General features: G+C 34.4%; 1 protein-coding gene across 1 annotated transcript in view; it reads left to right on the plus strand.

Moving 5' to 3' along the window:
- SEC63 (SEC63 protein translocation regulator) overlaps positions 1–19,587 on the plus strand; it is a 70,118-nt gene that overhangs the window by 33,929 nt on the left and 16,602 nt on the right. Inside the window, exons 6-16 of the mRNA XM_012753190.3 lie at positions 358–416; positions 2,062–2,112; positions 3,105–3,213; positions 6,043–6,137; positions 6,235–6,367; positions 8,016–8,108; positions 8,876–9,030; positions 11,065–11,212; positions 14,480–14,562; positions 16,269–16,328; positions 16,530–16,703. Of these exons, the coding sequence (XP_012608644.1) occupies positions 358–416; positions 2,062–2,112; positions 3,105–3,213; positions 6,043–6,137; positions 6,235–6,367; positions 8,016–8,108; positions 8,876–9,030; positions 11,065–11,212; positions 14,480–14,562; positions 16,269–16,328; positions 16,530–16,703 (1,160 nt within the window). The remainder of the gene's footprint in view (positions 1–357; positions 417–2,061; positions 2,113–3,104; positions 3,214–6,042; positions 6,138–6,234; positions 6,368–8,015; positions 8,109–8,875; positions 9,031–11,064; positions 11,213–14,479; positions 14,563–16,268; positions 16,329–16,529; positions 16,704–19,587) is intronic.

A 19,587-nucleotide genomic window follows, 5' to 3' on the forward strand; every position in this document is an offset into this window, starting at 1 on the left:
GTAATCACTATCATTAATCATTTCCAGTTAGCAGCTGATGAAAATTTGGTGCAAAAAAAAATCTGCTTTTCTTTACTGACTTCACACATTTTCCCGTATGTTCATATTTTCATAAACTCAGGACATACAAAAGAATTTAGGTTTTTTTGAAGAAGTAATTCATGTACTTAACATAGGGCTTTTTCCCCATCTGGAAAAATTTGAAGTTTTGGATATAAACCATATTCTTAACTTTTGTGTAATGGGGGCCCATTAATGTTATTCTAAAGTGTTTTTGGAAGTTGGCATTTTGGGATATAAATAAATAAAACTGGAAGTAGAGACTCTTGAGAAACTCTGATATTCTTTCTGTTTCAGCCACAAGCTTTGGAATTGCCCTGCCAGCTTGGATAGTTGACCAGAAAAACTCAATTTTGGTGAGTGCACTGAAGTTAGACACATAATGTATTTGATGATTTGTAATTTTTACATAATGATTTGTAATTTTTGTTTTATAATATGTGTCTTGATAATATAAAGAGAACCATTACAAAGAAAATGCTGGCATGCTATTTTTAATTTAACTATGTATTGTGAAAACTTTTTACATAACAGAGAAAAGAACTGGTGCCCATTATCAGGCTGCTGTGTTGGGGCAGTGTGTTCTAAATGTAGTTTTAAAACCTTAAAGTTGTGATGATTTTTGTTCTTGTTCTTGTTCTTGTTCTTGTTCTTGTTCTTGTTCTTGTTCTTGTTCTTGTTCTTGTTCTTGTTCTTCCTCCCCACCCCTCCCCTCCCCTCCCCTCCCCTCCCCTCCCCTCCCCTCCCCTCCCCTCTCCTCCCCCCCTTTCTTTTTTTTAATTTCAGCGTATTATGGGGGTACAAATGTTAAGGTTACGTATATTGCCCATACTCCCCCTCCCCCCTTGAGTCAGAGCTTCAAGTGTGACCATCCCCCAAACGGTGCACATCTCACTCATTGTGTTTGTATATACCCATCCCTCCTCTCCCGATTTCTTTTCTTTAGTAAGTAGTTTCAGATCGAATCCTACCTTTGGTTTCAGAAACTACTGGTTTTTATGGTATCTACATTTATTCTAAGGAGTACTCAAAATTAATTTATCCTTCCTTTCACCATTACCCAGGCTAAACTAATTTTAATGTATGATAAATTAAATTGTAAATAGTCCATATGGTACTTTAGGAGGCAGTAGGATATCAACTTCAATCAGTAATAGGTGTTGCAACCCCCTAAAACATCAAGAATCATCTTACTTTACAGTAACAGATAATTCGCTACTTCATCTTTTGACTTTCTTGAAAATAATTGTCTAGGAGCTATCTTTAAAGCAATAAAAACAAAATCCACACAGTCTGACTGTAATTTGTTTTGAAAGTGGCTATTAAATGTTATTTTATAGCAGATTAAAATTGGTTATCCTTAGGGATATATAGTTGCTGCATATAAACATATTTGTCATGCTTAGGGTTACTCCCGTGGGAATAATAGAGAAGAGATATTAGTAGTTACTACCAAATTTAGGATCAAGCAGTAGGAAAAAAAATCAATAGATAAAAATGATTAGCAAACAGAACATTATGCAGTGGCTCCTTGATATTTGGGCAAAGGAATCAGTTTAGCCAAGGGCTTCTTATCTCATTTATATCCAAGGCACTGAATACTTGCAGGTTGTGAATAAGTAAGTACCTGACTTGAAGGAAAATGTATTGCTGCTCTTGTCTATATTGTGTCAGTAAATAACAAATTACAAGGTAATTTATTATAGTGGATATGAGTATAGGCTCTAAAGCTGAACTGCCTTGGTTTAAATTTTGGCTTCACCACTTACTAGCTGTGTGACCTAGGACAAGCTGTGTAACCTATATGTACTTCAGGTTCCCTACCTACCAAAGGAAAGTAATGGTACCTTTCTCATAGAGTTTGAGAATAAGGATTAAATAAGATAATGCATGAAGAGTGCTTTTAATAGTGGCCTCCATTATAAGCCTCAAAGTAAATGTTCATGGATATTGTTATCATTTCCCTGATGAAGGCCATAATTTTTTCCTCTTCAATTCTAGGTCTTACTTGTATATGGGTTGGCATTTATGGTTATCCTTCCAGTTGTTGTGGTAAGTTCTACCTCTTCTGTTAACACTTTTTGGAAAAGGAATTCACATGTTTTGGAGTCTCCCTATAAAATTTTAATTTGTGTTAGAATATAATCCATTGATCCTTGAATTTACACCTTAAAATGTCTTCTAAAGGTAACTTGAGCATGTTAATGTATATTTCCTCCCAATCCAAAAGTGACACAAAACTGAGTTGATACAGATGTATTTAGAATTTAAGATGAAAGTCTTTCTACACCACCTCCCTCAATTCCATTTCTCTCAGATAATCACTGCTAAATTTGGTGTTGCATTTTTCAAATCTTTTTCTATGTATTTATGTACACACATTTTTTTTTTAACTTTAATGAGATTTTATTATATGTTCTTTGACTTTTCTGGCTTAAAACACTAGGGATACAACAAACAGAGCATCTTTACTTTAAAAAACAGCTTTATAAAGCACCATATTAATGGAGATACCATAAAGTGTATGATTTTTACCATTTTTTACTTTTGTGACTTTTTCTGCTCCTGGAGTTCCTCTGAGTCCCATAATGAGCCTAATAAGCAAGCTGTTTTGCCTTCTTTGTGAGATTGTCATGAAGATTCAGTTATATGAAATAATGTGAATGAAAATACCACATAAACTGTAAAATTACTCATACATTTATTTAGCAGATATTTATTAAAGACATGCTATGTGTCAGGAACCAGTTTATTGTTTATAACAATGGGTGGTTTTATTCCTGTTTTGTCAACAAATTTCTACCTGAAATATAGACATTTTAATCATATATATGCAATGACTTAGATTGGTATTTAGGCTTCAGACAATATCTAAATAAATCATTTGAAATATGTAACAAAGAAACATTTGTTCTAAAGCTCAGGTATTTTTATTGGCTCATAAATATTTAGAAGATTTGACCATAAACATATTTCTACATCAAAGTTAACATTTATTGTACTTTTCATGCTTCATTTCTTGGTTAATTTTATTTGTGTTTTAGGGTTCTTGGTGGTATCGCTCAATACGCTATAGTGGAGACCAGATTCTAATACGCACAACACAGATTTATACATACTTTGTTTATAAAACCCGAAATATGGATATGAAACGTAAGTGAATTTCAGTGATTGATATTAATCACATTACTTTCCTGGGTCTTACATAGAGTTGATATATATATTCTTTAACTATGGAGAAATCCCATTTTACAGTTTTATAGATAATTCATATAACTGATGCTGGAGAAAAATGCCAACACCTTAATCTGTACTCCCATTATTCCTACTTACTCAATTATATGTATATATCATCAGAATGGTTATGGTTGAGCTTTATGTTTGCAAATTTTGTAGTAATATTAGCTAACATATACTATTGTATGCCAAACACTTCTAGGGACTGTACTTATATTAACTTTATTTCATCTTTGTTATGCCTCTGTAAGTAAGTGCTGCTTTTTAAGTAAAACTTATAGATGAGGAAACAGAGGCACAGAAAAGTAACATGCCTGAGGCTACACAGTAAGTGACAGTTCCAGGATTGAACCCAGGCAATCTGGTTCCTGAGCCCTAAACCACTATGTTAATATTAAACCACTGTATTAATCATGATAAAAATACAGAGTTCTTAGGCCGGGCGCGGTGGCTCACGCCTGTAATCCTAGCTCTCTGGGAGGCCGAGGCGGGCGGATTGTTCCAGGTCAGGAGTTCGAAACCAGCCTGAGCAAGAGCGAGACCCCGTCTCTACTATAAATAGAAAAAAATTAATTGGCCAACTAATATATACAAAAAATTAGCTGGGCATGGTGGCGAATGCCTGTAGTCCCAGCTACTTGGGAGACTGAGGCAGGAGGATTGCTTGAGCCAGGAGTTTGAGGTTGCTGTGAGCTAGGCTGACGCCACGGCACTCACTCTAGCCTGGGCAACAAAGTGAGACTCTGTCTCAAAAAAAAAATAAAATAAAAAAAATAAAGAGTTCTTGGGTGTGCTGAAAGAAAACTGGAATATTTCATTCCCAGAATCCTATTTAAAAATTGCTTAAGAAAAAAAAAGTACAATTTTAAACATTTTCTTTGATCACATAAAACTAACTTTGTAAAGTTTATCTCTAGAATACATAGTGTTGCCTTTCAGAATGACTGCTCTGCAGAAAGCATAGACATTCCTCCGTCTCCCTCCTTTAAAAAAAAGAAATTGTAAGTTTTAAATTGTGCCTCACTGGAGAATGCATTTTTGTTCCAAAACTGAAATGGACTTTTCTGTATTTTGGATTTGGCAATTCTGTTAATTCTCTTGGTAATGAGAAAGAAACTCCTCAGGATCATTTTGACTGTGAACAGCTCTTATATTTCTGAGGAATGAGTGAATATTATTTCCCTTATGTGTACATATTACTTCCTTATGTAGGATTAAAATGTTAATGTAGAAACTGATTCACTTATGAAGTGTTTCATGTTTATAATGCTTTGATGTATTTTTGTCTCAGTGATCTCGATTAGTTTCATTTCTGAGAGTGGTACTTAGCCTTACACAGTTAATTCTGTCAGAAAATGTTGTTTAGTTGGTGGATTTGTTTACGTATCCTTGGTTAGGTTAGCTGTCTATCTTAGGAACAGTTGTTTTCATGAAAACATTTGAGGCTAGTAATAGTAACAGCTCACACATGTACTGAGCTTGCTGTGAGTCAGGTGCATGTGAAGAGACTGAGTGCAGAGAGAGAAGTGAAGAGGCCTGGTATGGTGACTCATGCCTATCATCTCAGTACATTGGGAGGCCAAGGTAGGAGGATTGCTTGAGACCAGTTCAAGACCAGCCTGGGCAACATGTGAGACTCCCATCTCTACAAAAAATAAAAACAAAAAAAGAAGTAAAGAATATTGTCTTAGGTCATTTAGCTAGAGCCCTTAAATACCAAGGTCTATGCACTCAACCTCTATACTGCCCTGCCTTTTGTGAGTACATTATGTATATTGTCTGCTGTATGATGCAATTAATAACTATAGTGCCAATCTTGAAAGAGCTTATACAGGGTAACAGGGAATATGGTAATAGATATATGTGGTTGCAAATCTTGTGTTCCAATTACGTGTATTTCCACAAAACCCTCCTGGGTTTCATAATAAAATTTTCTGGAAATTAATGTATTTTAGTTTACCCAAGGCTCTGAGAAGTCATGCAGTAAAGAAACCTTTAACTCTGTTTAACCCATTATTTACAGCCATACTTAACCATAGGGCCTTTTTTTTATACAATTATTAACATCACATGATATATTAATGCTCTATAGAATGTTTCTGTGGAACACATGCCTCAGTCTAGAAACAAATGCTATTTTAAGTGATTTTAATGCCTCCAGTTGCTTTTTTTTTTTTTTTGAGACAGAGTCTCCCTTTGTTACCCAGGCTAGAGTGAGTGCGGTGGCGTCAGCCTAGCTCACAGCAACCTCAAACTCCTGAGCTCAAGCAATCCTGCCTCAGCCTCCCGAGTAGCTGAGACTACAGGCATGCACCACCATGCCTGGCTAATTTTTTCTGTATATGTTAGTTGGCAAATTAATTTCTTTCTATTTATAGTAGAGACGGGGTCTCGCTCTTGCTCAGGCTGGTTTCGAACTCCTGACCTCGAGCAATCCGCCCACCTCGGCCTCCCAGAGTGCTAGGATTACAGGCGTGAGCCACTGTGCCCGGCCTCCAGTTGCTTTGGTTGCCTTTGGTGTATATTTCTATTCACTTGTGATAGGTATAAATAATATACTTTAAAAAGTGAGATGTTATTTATGGGAGAAATTAATATTCATCAGTAGTGGAGTTCAGATGATTTTTAGCATTGTGCATTATTAGAAAAGTGTTTCACCTTAAAATTAATGACGTATCTTAGAGAATAGTAATAGATAATAAGCAAATTTATTTATTTACCTTTGAATTTCTTTTGTTTTCTTAGGTCTCATTATGGTTTTGGCTGGAGCTTCTGAATTTGATCCTCAGTATAATAAAGATGCCACAAGCAGACCAACAGATAATATTCTAATACCACAGGTTAGGCCAATCTTCCAAATTCCTTGGTGAACAGTTAAGTATTAAAGTGAATGCTTTTTTAATATATATTTTTAAATAATTATTTTATTTACTCTAGCTAATCAGAGAAATTGGCAGCATTAATTTAAAGAAGAATGAGCCTCCACTTACCTGCCCATATAGCCTGAAGGCCAGAGTTCTTTTACTCTCTCATCTTGCTAGAATGAAAATTCCTGAGACCCTTGAAGAAGGTATTTGTGATTCTGATATCTACAAGGTTTTAATGGGACCAAAGCAACGGATTTAATTAGACCTCATGGTGCAGTGTTTTTGTCGCTGTTCTTTTTTGCTCAATCAAATAATTGCTCAAGGACCTTTTTAAAAGAAATCTATATGCCACATAATTACTGCACAAATAGTTTGAAGGTCTAAGTCAGATGTTTTGGCAAATGTTAAAATTTAGTGTTTCAAGGTGAGAGAATGCTCTATAAGAGAAATGTTCGGTTAATTGCAGGTTGTACAAAGTTCCTAAAGTTTTTTTAAAAATGATTTTGTAGGCCGGGCGCGATGGCTCAAGCCTGTAATCCTAGCTCTCTGGGAGGCCGAGGCGGGCGAATTGCTTGAGGTCAGGAGTTTGAGACCAGCCTGAGCAAGAGCGAGACCCCGTCTCTACTATAAATAGAAAGAAATTAATTGGCCAACTAATATAGAAAAAAAAAAAATTAGCCGGGCATGGTGGCACATGCCTGTAGTCCCAGCTACTTGGGAGGCTGAGGCAGGAGGATTGCTTGAGCCCAGGAGTTTGAGGTTGCTGTGAGCTAGGCTGACGCCACGGCACTCACTCTAGCCTGGGGAACAAAGTGAGACTCTGTCTCAAAAAAAAAAAAAAAAAAAATGATTTTGTAAGCTTTTGAGGAGAGAAAAACGGATTTCACATAAACCACCCCCTTCATTCACTAGTCCTCCTCCAAGAGTGGTTACCAGTAGTGTCTGTTTTATGTTTATTTAAAGCTCCATATGTACTTGAAGTCCCCTCTTCTGCTTAAAAGCAGTGGCTTGAGATGTCATCTCTTCACCTGCATTATTTCAATTGAAGTTTGAAAAGAAAGTGATCCTTAGGAAATAAATGTTCTTTCTAAATGAAATCTTACCATCCCCCACCTCCTTTAAGCCGATAATGCAATCAAATGCCTTTGAAAATAAGGCCACTTGATATTCAGTAATTGGTGGTAAGATAGGATGTTTATGAAGGAATGAAGGAGCACTATTTCAGCATTGTCATTGGAGTTGCTTTGAAATGTTAACTAGTGATTCTCTTGCCAATGTTCTGTACAATTCTGTAACCATCTCCATTTTTACCAGTTATCAAGAAACAAAGTTTTTTAGGTTGAGTATCAAACCCAGTGGATGGTCTTAATAGTTAACTGTTATTTGCAGTATAAATGAAAGAGCCTATCTCTGTTGTCCTCTTCCTCTTACTGTTGTGTATTTAGTTGATATTTATTTTTAATCTTAGTCTTTGGATTTATCTGTAGATATACCTATAGAAACTTAAGTGAACTAGAAGAACATTTTTAAAGTTTTGAAATATAGCAAAATGAAGATTGAATTTAAGATGAAGACCATTTTAAAAGAAAGATGGGAGTTGATTTATTAAGCCTGACACCATATATTAAAAATTTGCCTTTGAAACATCTAATAGGAACTAGGGTTTTCTCATTGATTTTTGAGACAGTGGTGCTGAGAAGAAACTCTTCCATTTAACCTGGAAAATTCTGAGATCATATGAAATATTTGTAGCACAACTTAAATTTAGTATTAGTTGTGGGCTACAGGTGATAAAGATGCTTTAACTATAAAATTAGAATGATTTGTTTCAGGTTTTTGGTTGTTTTGCAGATCAGCAATTTATGCTGAAAAAATGCCCTGCCCTACTTCAAGAAATGGTTAATGTAATCTGCCAACTAATAATAATGGCCCGGAGCCGTGAAGGTGAGGAGGAGACATAATTAATTACGTTGTACTTTTTCTTGCAAGCATGTGCAGATTACAATTCACAGTTTTAAGATTTATGGGTACTTACTGTAATTTTATCTACCAGTTCAATCAGCTCCCTAAATTTTGTTTGTGGATTTTCTCATTTATTTTCTTTATTTCCTATTATGTATAAGTCTTTATCACAGCTGTGTTTTTGAATTTAATTTTTTTATTATTTATTGTTTGCTTTGCAAAGACTTAAAATATCCTTTTTCTTCCTCTGAATATTTTTAGAGTTAGGTTATTCTGTTTTTTAACAGTGAGTATGAAATTATGTTGTAACTGATATAACAGTGATTCACCTGACATGGAATGTTTTTTTGTGTGAAAGGAAAAGAATCAGGATTTGTGGTCAGTAATGGAAAGAAAAACCCTTTAAAAAGGAGATAGTGGTTGTGGTTTGTTTGTTATGGGTGATGTCAGTTCTTGGCCATGGTGTCAGTATATTCTTGATACTGATAATGTCTTATAATTTACTGTTACTGGATGTGATGCAAAGCATTTTATTAAATCAATGATTGTTGCTGGATAAATTGGCATTTGACCAGGTTAGTACATTTTTAGTGTCTTATCTGGTAGCTTTTAAAGGAATATCACCATGATCTTAAAATTTTGAGGTGTTGAGGATATTAGTGTCAGTTTTGTTTTTGTAGTGATTTATATATACTCCTGAACACGTAAAAAGTGCAGCCCTGTTGTTTTATTTTCCTATTCTTTCTAAGAAAGGGAGTTTCGTGCTCCAACTTTGGCATCCCTAGAAAACTGCATGAAGCTTTCCCAGATGGCTGTTCAAGGACTTCAGCAATTTAAGTCTCCCCTCCTGCAGCTCCCTCACATTGAAGAGGATAATCTTAGAAGGGTTTCTAATCATAAAAAGGTAATTTTTTCCGACTTTAAAGTCAGTTTTCAGCAGTTTTTCATGTCATTTAAAGGTAACATGAGTAAAAAGTTTTCTAGACATGGTTACTGTGAATTTCTTAGATTTAGAATGTAGTTTCAAGTGGTTGTGCTAACATTTTCTTGATTAGGTAGCTGTTTTATAATACTTTACTACTGTAAATAATTTTACTATTTTGGGGGTTGGTGCATTTTGTAATAGCAATTAACTCTTTATTCCTGCCACGCACGTTTTATTCCTGGCTCATGGCTGTAATCCTAGCACTTTGGAAGGCCAAAGTTGGGAGGATCACTTGAGGCCAGGAGATCAAGACCCTTGTCTTCAACAAAAATAAGAAAAATTAGCCGAATGTGGTGGTGGGTGCCTGTAGTCCTAGTTACTCAGGTGGCTGAGGCAGGAGGATTGCTTGGAAGGGAGGCTTTCGCCCAGGAGTTCAAAGCTGCAGTGACCTATGATTGCACCATTGTGCTCCAGCCTGGGTGACAAAGCGAGACCCTGCTTCTAGAATAAAAACTCTTTGTTTCTTATGTTACCAAAAATAAATGTACCAAGTGGGGCATGATGGCTCTTAACCTTTAGTCCCAGCTGCTCAAGAGGCTGAAGTGGAAGGATTGCTTGAGCCCAGGTGTTTGAGGCTGTAGTATACTATGATCACCCCACTGCACTCCAGCCATGGTGACAGAACAAGACCCTGTCTCTTAAAATAAATGAACAAATGAGTGAAATAAAAATACTTTGTGTACTTTCTAGTCATTTCATTCTTAGGTTAAAGATTGGGCAATTTATTGGTTGAATATGAACAAAATATTAAGTATTCAAAAAATAAGTAGATCAAATAAAAGCAATCCTTATTTAGAAAATATCTATAGTAAAGACATGACAATGAATCTTAAGGTATAGTGAAAATAAGTATAAATGAAAAACTGGAGGAAATAAAAGAAACCGAGTAAAATAAATCTGGTAGGAGATTTTAAACATTATTTTGTATATAAAAGATGGGAGCAGAAGATAGACACTGGATTTAGTAGTATATTAAGGTAGAATTCATATATGTATATTAGAAATTAGTATCAGAGTTCTCTGTACTTTCAAGTAATCATGTTACCCTTATAAATTTGATCATATGTTAAGTCATAATTAAAAACATCAAAATCCGGAATTTCACATGCCTTGTGATCTAATCCCTGTCTGCAAAAGTAAAAATTAAATAACTAGAACCAAATACCTGGGAATTAAAGAATACTCTCCTAACTAACCATTTAGCCAAGGTGGATATTACTACAACAACAGCTATATTTTAAAAATAACAGAAACAAGAATATTGCATAGTAAAACCTTGAGGGTACAGCTGTACTTAGAGGTTTGTTCTTAGTACGTTTATTATTAAAAATTGAAAGTAAATTGAGGATAGCAATTGACAGTAGTTCTTGCTTGGGTCAAGATTCTGCACGAATGTTATTTTTTCCCTCTAACTTTATTTTTTCTAATTAAAAAATAAATTTATAATTAAAAAATCCTTATTTTAAATTTCCTTGAATGAAAAAGGTCAGGAAATGCTATATAGATTTATTGATTGATTGATTGAAATAGAGTCTTGCTCTGTTGTGTGGGCTAAAGTGCAATGGTCTTATCATAGCTCACTGCAACCTCAAACTCTTGGGCTCAAGTGATTTTCCTGCCCCAGCCTCCCGAGTAGTTGGGACTATGGGTGTGCACTACCACACCCAGCTAATTTTTCTATGTTTTGTAGAGACAGCATCTTGCTCTTGTACAGGCTTGTCTCAAACTCTGGCCTCAAGCAATCCTCCCACCTCAGCCTCCCAAAATGCTAGGATTACACATATGAGCCCACATGCCTGGCTATGTAGTTTTATTTTCTGCTTTGAAATGCATATAATCTTAACATTTTTCTAAAAGCTGCTAGACTTTGTTTTAGTTAGCATGCTAATAGTTTTCTTTTTATGAAAAGTTTTATGAGTTAGGGATTTACTTTCTTCATCCTTTTTTATCCAGTACAAAATTAAAACTATCCAGGATTTGGTGAGTTTAAAAGAATCAGATCGTCACAGTCTATTGCACTTCCTTGAAGATGAAAAATATGAAGAGGTTATGGCTGTCCTAGGGAGTTTTCCATATGTGACCATGGACATAAAATCACAGGGTAAGTGGGAGGTTTCCCTGTTGAACATTGCTTCCCTTTTGATAGATTTGTTCTCATTTATTTGACTCAAGATTCTCAAAACACTTTATTTAATAACATAATTACTTGGCAGAAATATAATTTAGCGGTCAGATTTACTGTGTTGGAAAATGATGTATACTTAATAGTTTTGAGAACACTGATAGAGCCGCCTTTTTAATAATCTTCATAATGAGATTAAATCTGAGGGTTCTCTGTTCTGTAGTTCAACTTTAAGGAATTTCTTAACTTTTGAAAGAAGGAAAGAGATTTCCAGGTATAATGAAAGACTGAGATATTTGAAATATATTATTAGTGTGAAAGAAATAGCTGTTTAGTTGTAAAAATTTTTAAAAGCCGACTTACATTAATTAAGCCTTGAAGATTACCATGTTTTATGCCACATTTCATATGTTTTTCTCACCTCTATATTTGCTTTGAGGGAAAAAAATAGATTTTTCTATCTACATAATTGCTCTGTTACTATTTTAATTTTAATAGCTGAGTAATAGTATCTTAGAATACTGACAATTAGAGATGATCTGCTTCATCACTTAACTTGTGGTGTTGATGATCTGAGCTTTAACATTTATTAAGTTACTGTTATTAGAACATTTTTGTAGGTACCAAGAGTACAGGGACATGTCAACACAATGATTTCTGTCTTTGTTTTTTTTTTGAGACAGAGTCTTAACTCTATTGTCTGGGCTAGAGTGCCGTGCCGTCAGCCTAGCTCACAGAAACCTCAAACTCCTGGGCTCAAGTGATCCTACTGCCTCAGCCTCGCGAGTAGCTGGGACTACAGGCATGCGCCACCATGCCTGGCTATTTTTTTCTATATATTTTTAGTTGGCCAATTAATTTCTTTCTATTTTTAGTAGAGATGGGGTCTCACTCTTGGTCAGGCTGGTTTCAAACTCCTGACCTTGAGCAATCCACCTGCCTTGGCCTCTCAGAGTGCTAGGATTACAGGCGTGAGCCCCCGTGCTGGGCCTAATTTCTGTCTTTGGAGAGAAGTAGTGGTAAGACAAAGCCTCTGCCTCACTGAATTTATATTCTAATAGAAATTAGGAAGAGGTAAATGGCTCCCAAAGATTGGGGTATTTCGTACAGCAAGGCAAACAATATAATCTGATTTGGATTTGGCTGGAGTGTAGGATACATATAGTGAAAACCTGGATCACTTTGGTGGGGAGTTGGGGTTTTCTTGTGGATTTGTGAGTTTTCAGATTTAAAAAGCAGTAATCCAAAAGCCACATTCAGAACTACACTGATTAAATCAGAAATTGCTCAAATAAAGATTTTGTTTGGAACTTAGAGATGCTCTTAGATATAATCAAGATTTGTAAAAAGTACATGCTTCTTAGAACAATGGTTAGAAGAGATTTTCTTATAGGAAGTAAGAGTATTCAGTCACACTGGGAAACATTACCATGTGTTCTCTTCTATAACGTCATTTTTTAAAAAATTTTAAAATACTGAGGGGGTATAAATGTTAATAACATCTTATATAGACAGTTTATTATTTTATGCTTTTACAGTGGTGCCTAAATATATAATGTAGGTGATATAGTTAATAAAGGAAGAGTACAGTAGAAGAATTATAGAAGCATGATACATTGCTGGAGATGTGGATCTTCCCTGCTTTGCTAGAGGCTGTATAGAATCTCCTGTAGGCCTTTTCTTCACTTTAAAGCATCAAACAGTAGGTAGATGTGGATATTGCTGTTATTTCCCTTGAAGTACTCATGCACACACAGCTCTGCAAAATGAAACATGTAGATGAATGTGTGGACCACATTTGATTTTTTTGTTGTTTTTTTGGTTTTTTTTTTTTTTTGGAGATTGGGTCTCCTTCTGTTGCCCACACTATAGTGCAGTGGCGTCATCATAGCTTACTGCAATTTCAAACTCCTGGGCTCACGTAAATGAGGCCCATAAGCATGTGCCACCATGCCTGGCTAATTTTTTAGTTTTTGTAGAGATGGAGTCTTTCTGTATTGCTCAAGCTGGTCTCGAACTCCTGGCTTCAAGTGATCCTTCTGTCTTAGCCTCCCAAAATGCTAGGATGCATGAGCCACTGTGCTCCACCCAGATTTGATTTTTGATAATTGAGAATCTAGGATGAAGACAGGATACCATACCCTTTGTTGATGTCCAGCTGTTGCACCTTACAGCCAGCAATGGAGATAGCAGTTATAGGTTGTTGTAGGCCATTTTTTTTCCAATTGGTGGTGTGTTATTAGAGGACAGAATGTGTACTAATGTTAATCAATGAAAAATAAACATAACAAACTTAGAAAAAACAGTAGACAAAAATATACAATGAAATCTCTTACAAATAAAATTTGCAGAAAATAATGAATTAATGCCCACAATTTTTTTTCTTTTGGTTTTGTTTTTTGAGACAGAGTCTTACTCTGTCCCCCAGGCAGAGTACAGTGGCATCAGCATAGCTCACTGCAACCTCAAACTCCTGGTCAAGCGATCTTCCTGACTCAGCCTCCCGAGTAGTTGGGACTACAGGCACACACTACTGTGGGTGGCTAATAGTGCCCACATTTGAATAGAAGATGTGTTTTATTTTTATTTATTTTGTTTTATTGATTTTAATTTTAGGGGATGTGTGTGGCAAGTGTGGTTTTAAAAATTAAATAATTACAAAACAATTTATTGTATGTAGTATTATTTATTACATAAAGTGCTTTTTAATGTAAAGGGAATATATTTAAGTTATTGCTTTAAAAAAGTAAGTAAAATAAATGGTTTAGAATACTCATTTTCATTATTTTATTCTGACAGTCAGGCATCGATCATACAAATAAAATCCTATGAATATAAGCTTTGAACAATCAGAGTAACAGAACCCTATTTTATAATACTGTGAGAGAGAACTGTGTTGTGGTAGTCCTGTTTTCAAAGACTTGGGCTTGAAACTTAGTGTGCTGATGCAGCTGTTATGTGAATTTGGGCATTTTACTTTATTTCTGAACCTCAGTTTCTTCTTTAAAGTGGAAATAATTATAATACTTTGTAGAGTTATTTTAAGGATTTAATGAATCAGTTGAAGGCATCTACTAGAGAGCCTTGTACAGAATAATCAATAAATTATTTTAAAATAAGTTTAAGATATAATATGCTCAAAATACTGAAGTACCAAATTGATTTGGGTAAGCTAAGTTTTGCTGTTTGCATTGATGTAGAATTTGATTTTTATTTTTTACTCTATTTTTTCCTTCCATGTTACAGTATTGGATGATGAAGATAGCAACAACATCACAGTAGGATCCTTAGTTACAGTGTTGGTTAAGCTGACAAGGCAAACAATGGCAGTAAGTAGTACATTTGTATTTTATGCTTTAAGAGTTGCATGTCAAGGTTTTTGTGTTTATTTTGCTCATTACGTTCTCAAAGTCAAAACTCTTCTAGTAACAAGATTTAGTTTTGCAACTTCTGTTAGCTGTTTTGAAATTTAAATTTTCACGAGACATTGTTTTCACATACCCTAAAAAAACCTGGGAATAGATCAATTGTGTGATAGTTTGTTAATTCCCTATAAAACATTATAATAATAAAGTGATACGGTTATAGTTCTTAAGCTGTAAAGTGCTATATAGAGGTTAATTATTGATTATTGAGGATTTTATCACCTATTCGTTTTTAGTCAATTCATTAGATAATTTACACCCTTTTCTTTTTCATTTTAAAGATTACAGTCTGAAAGTAACTTTTTTTTTTAATTTTTTGTATATATATTAGTTGGCCAATTAATTTCTTTCTATTTATAGTAGAGACGGGGTCTCGCTCTTGCTCAGGCTGGTTTCGAACTCCTGACCTCGAGCAATCCGCCCGCCTCGGCCTCCCAGAGAGCTAGGATTACAGGCGTGAGCCACCGCGCCGGGCTGAAAGTAACTTTTTTTCTGATAATGAGAAAAATTTATGCTGTCTGGGAAAAAATTAAGGCAATGCAGAAAAGTATACAAAGAAATTAAAATTATTACTTATTTACATTTTTTCCCAAGCCTGCTAGTAGAGTTGTAACTCATTGTTTTTAAGAGACTGTAGTATTTCAATTCAGAGTTGATTCAATAGTGATAGATTTTAGCCTATTCTTTTCTGGGGTTTTTGCATATGCAAGAAATATATGCTGCATTGAAATCCCATGTCTAAAATCGCTGGTAGGAAAAGCATATTTTGTAGTCAGATATATCAACTCAAAAGTGTTGGTTTTATGGTAGCAAGTGGCATGGAAGCATTTGCATCACGGATTCTGGATGAGATATGCCTCTTTGAAGAAGACAACAACAAACTAAAAATGGAGGTGGTGGGCCTTTCAGGATGTTGACCCCTAAATTAGACTATCTCTATTGTATAGAGCCTAATAATTATAATTCTTTTACTTGTTAGCTTTAATAATGCCAGAGAGTTCATTAAACACAGCCTACACCATTTGACATCTATAGATTCTTACTGGGTTCTTATTGGTATTCAAATCCTAAATTTACAGCCTTTGTACTGATGATAAATGGGTTATATGGTTGGTTGATATGTCTTTGGGATATGTGGGATATTTTGGTGATCCCCTTTTAATCACAGATCCAATGAGAGTTATCACTGACAATAATGAACAAACTAATGTTGGTCTTGTCAAAGCTTCAATATCAGAAAATGTGATATATTCAAATTCTCATAACATTAAAGTATTCGTGTTTGATTGCTATTAGAATAAAAGTGAGATTTTAAATTATGAAATATTTTTTACTTTATAATAAACTTAAATACCTTAAGTCATTGCATTTGTAAATTTAAGTAGACTGTACTTTTCAAAATACGTTCAAGACAGAAGTGAGATATTTCAAAAGGTAACTACCTGCACATATACATATTCATCACCTAGTAATTGTTAAATGTTTCTTCCCCCTTCCTCAATTGTAGCTAGTTTATAAAAAGCATACTTAAAATATAGTTTGAGAGATTGCTTTGTCTGAAAGATAAATATAGATTGACAGATTTTATGTTTTTTTCTTGCTACCCCTAGGAAGTATTTGAAAAGGAGCAGTCCATTTGTGCTGCAGAGGAACAGCCAGCAGAAGATGGGGTAAAAACTTGAGTTTTCTGAACCTATCTTTCCTGGTGAAAGAAATGTTTTATTTACTTCTCTGATTGACTTATTGCTGTGGGAGAATAATTCAGTTTATGGAAACATTCAAGTTAGCCATTTCCATCTAAAAATTACTATGACTTCCAAATGAATCTATTGCTATAACTTACTGAATGTCATGTGTGTTGTAATTTACAGCAGGGAGATACTAACAAGAACAGGGCAAAAGGAGGATGGCAACAGAAGAGTAAAGGACCCAAGAAAACTGCTAAATCCAAAAAAAAGAAACCTTTAAAAAAAAAACCTATACCTGTGCCGTTATCACAGTCAAAGCAACAGAAACAAAAGCAGGCAAATGGAGTTGTTGGGAGTGTAAGTTTCTTATTATCATTGTTGTGTAAGATACACACCTAAAATGTTCAAGTGTTATGTGTACACCTCGTAAGGTTTTACATAAGTATGCATTTGTGATACCCAGATCAAGGTAAAAAACATTACCAGCACCCTCGAAAGCTTCCTTGAGTATCGTCTCAGCCAGTGAGCCCAGTGCTCCATCCACCTTCCTATGTCCTCACTTGCCACTATTCTGACTATAATTATCATAGATTCGTTTTGACTATTTTTAAACTTCATATAAGTGCAGTTATTTTATGTATGTCTGCTTTTTGTCAACATTATTTCTGTGGCATTCCTCTGTATTATTTGTAGTAATAGTTCATTCTCTGTGTGTGTGTTATTCTATGAATATACCACAATTTATTCTGTGGTTGTTGATTGGACATTTGGGTTGTTTATAGTTTTTACCTGATGTGAATAAAAGTGCTGTGCTATATAATAAGTACATGGCATTTTTTAGACATTCATTTTCCAACTAGCAGTGGAATTCCTGGGTCATAAAATATGTGTATGTTTAACCCCTTAAAAGAGCCTGGTTTCCACAGTTGTACCATTTTATGTTCCTACCAGCAAAGTTTGAGAGTCTAGTTCTGCATCCTCACCAATACTCAGTTTTACTAGTCTTTTATTTTAGCCATTTAGTAACCCTTTGTGTGGTTTTTATTTCTATTTACCTGATGTGTAATGATGTTGAACAGCAAGCATCTTTTCTTAGGCTTACTGGCCATTTGGATAACCTCTTTTTCTGTTGGGTTGTTTGTTGTCTTACTGATTTGTAGGAGTCCTTTATATATTCTGGATATGAGTCTTTACATTTTTATTCTCTTAATGGTAGCTTTTGATGGTTCTTAATTTCAGTGAAGTCCATTTCATGAATCTTTTATTTTATGGTTAGTGCTTTTGTGTCCTGTTTAAAACATCTCTGTTTATCCCAAGGTTATGAAGTATTCTTCTGTTTTCTTCTAGAACCATTGTTATTTTACTTGTTATATTTAGCTTTATGATCTAAAATAAATTTTCATGAATGGTGCAGGGTAGGGGATATGGACCACTTATTCCAGTACCATTTCTTGAAAAATCATCCTTTGCTCACTGAGTTGTAATGAGCTAAGGATGATTTTTGTGCTTTGTTGTAAAACAGGTGACTATACTGTATCTGATGTGTAGGTCTGTTTATGGACTTTTTAGTTTATTTGATTATTTGTCTATTCTTGTGCCAATACCATACTGTCTTAATTATTGTAGCTTTGTGTTAAGTCTTAAAGTATGGTAGTGTAAGTGTTCTAACTCTTTATTTTACTAATTTAAAATTATCCTATTTTAGGTCCTTTGCATTTCCAGCTATATTTTTAGAATAAGCTTAACAATTTCCATCAGAAAAAGCTGCTGAAATTCAGATTGGTATTGCATTGAATCTATGGTTTGATATGGGGAGAATTGACATGTTAACAATACTGAGTCTTTTTGTTCATAATTGTGATTTATCTTCATTAATTTTGATGTTCCTTAATTTTTCTCAGTAGTGTTTTGTAATTTCCAGTGGTAGAGGTATGGCACATCTTTAGATTTATTGCTATGTATTTGATGCTTTCTGGTGTTGTAAATGGCATTAAACATTTTTTATTCTTCAGTGTTTGTTGCTGGTATATAGAAATACAGTAGCTTTCTAAATGTTGATCTTGTATCAAGTAGTCTTAATGAACTGACAATTCTAGCCATTTGTAGATACTTTGTAAATGTTTTCTCTGGGTACAATCTTATCATCTGTGAATGAAGACAATTTTACTTTTTTCTTTTTAATCTTTGTGCCCCTTCTTTTTCCCTTACTGTGTTGGCTAGAACTTCCAGTGTAATATTGATAAGGAGTGCTGATGGTAGATACCCTTGTTATCTTTTTGTTGTTAGGAAGAAAGCGAACAATATTTTACCACTAAGTATGATGTTAGCTGTAGGGTTTTTGTGGATATTCTTTATCAAGTTAAGGAAGTGTTCCCTTCTATTCCCAGTTTGCCGAGAATTTTTATCATGAGCATGAATTGAATTTTATTAACAGCTTTTCTGTATCTATGTAGATTGTTTTATTTTTCTCCTTTCTGTTAATGTGGTGAATTATATTGATTGTTTTAAAAATTTGAAACCATCCCTACTTTCCTAGAACAAATTTCATTTGGTCATAACATAATATCCTTTTTTGTGTTTCTATGGATTTGATAATATTTTGTTTGGATTCCCACTTCTATTTTTATAAGCAAATATTAGGTTGTCATTCTCCTTTTTTTTTGTAATATCCATGCCAGGTCTTTTATGGTAGCATTATTAACCAAGTTAGGAAGTGTTCTCTCTTTTTTTCTGGAAGAGTTTGTGTAAGTTTGGGTTTGTTTCTTCTTTGGAAGAATTCTCTAGGAGAACCATCTGGGCCTGGAGTTTTAAAAAGGGATTTAGTTGTAAAGTTTGTTTCTTTAACATACATTTTGCATTTTTCTTACTGATTTTAGTAAATTATATTTTTCAAGGAATTTGTCCATTTCATCTAAGTTATTAAATTTGTTGTCATAAAGTTATTTATAAAATCCTTTTATTTTTTAATGTCTGTTGGATCTAGTTATGTCTGTTTTATTCCTAATATTTGTAATTTATATTCTTCATTTTTTTCTTGTGCTCTCTTGTCTCAGGGTTTAATCAGTTTTATTAATCTTTTCAAAGAACCAACTTTTGGTTTTGAGTTTCTCTTTTGTTTATCTGCTTTCTTTTTTCTTGATTTCTGGTCTATTATTTACTTCTACTTTCTTTGCATTTAATTTGCTGTTCTTTTTCTTCTTGAAATGGACTAGTAAGCATTTTTCCTGGGATATTGTTTTTT

The sequence above is a fragment of the Microcebus murinus genome, chromosome 5 (assembly GCF_040939455.1).
Source record: "Microcebus murinus isolate Inina chromosome 5, M.murinus_Inina_mat1.0, whole genome shotgun sequence".
In the NCBI taxonomy this organism is placed as follows: Eukaryota; Metazoa; Chordata; class Mammalia; order Primates; family Cheirogaleidae; genus Microcebus; species Microcebus murinus.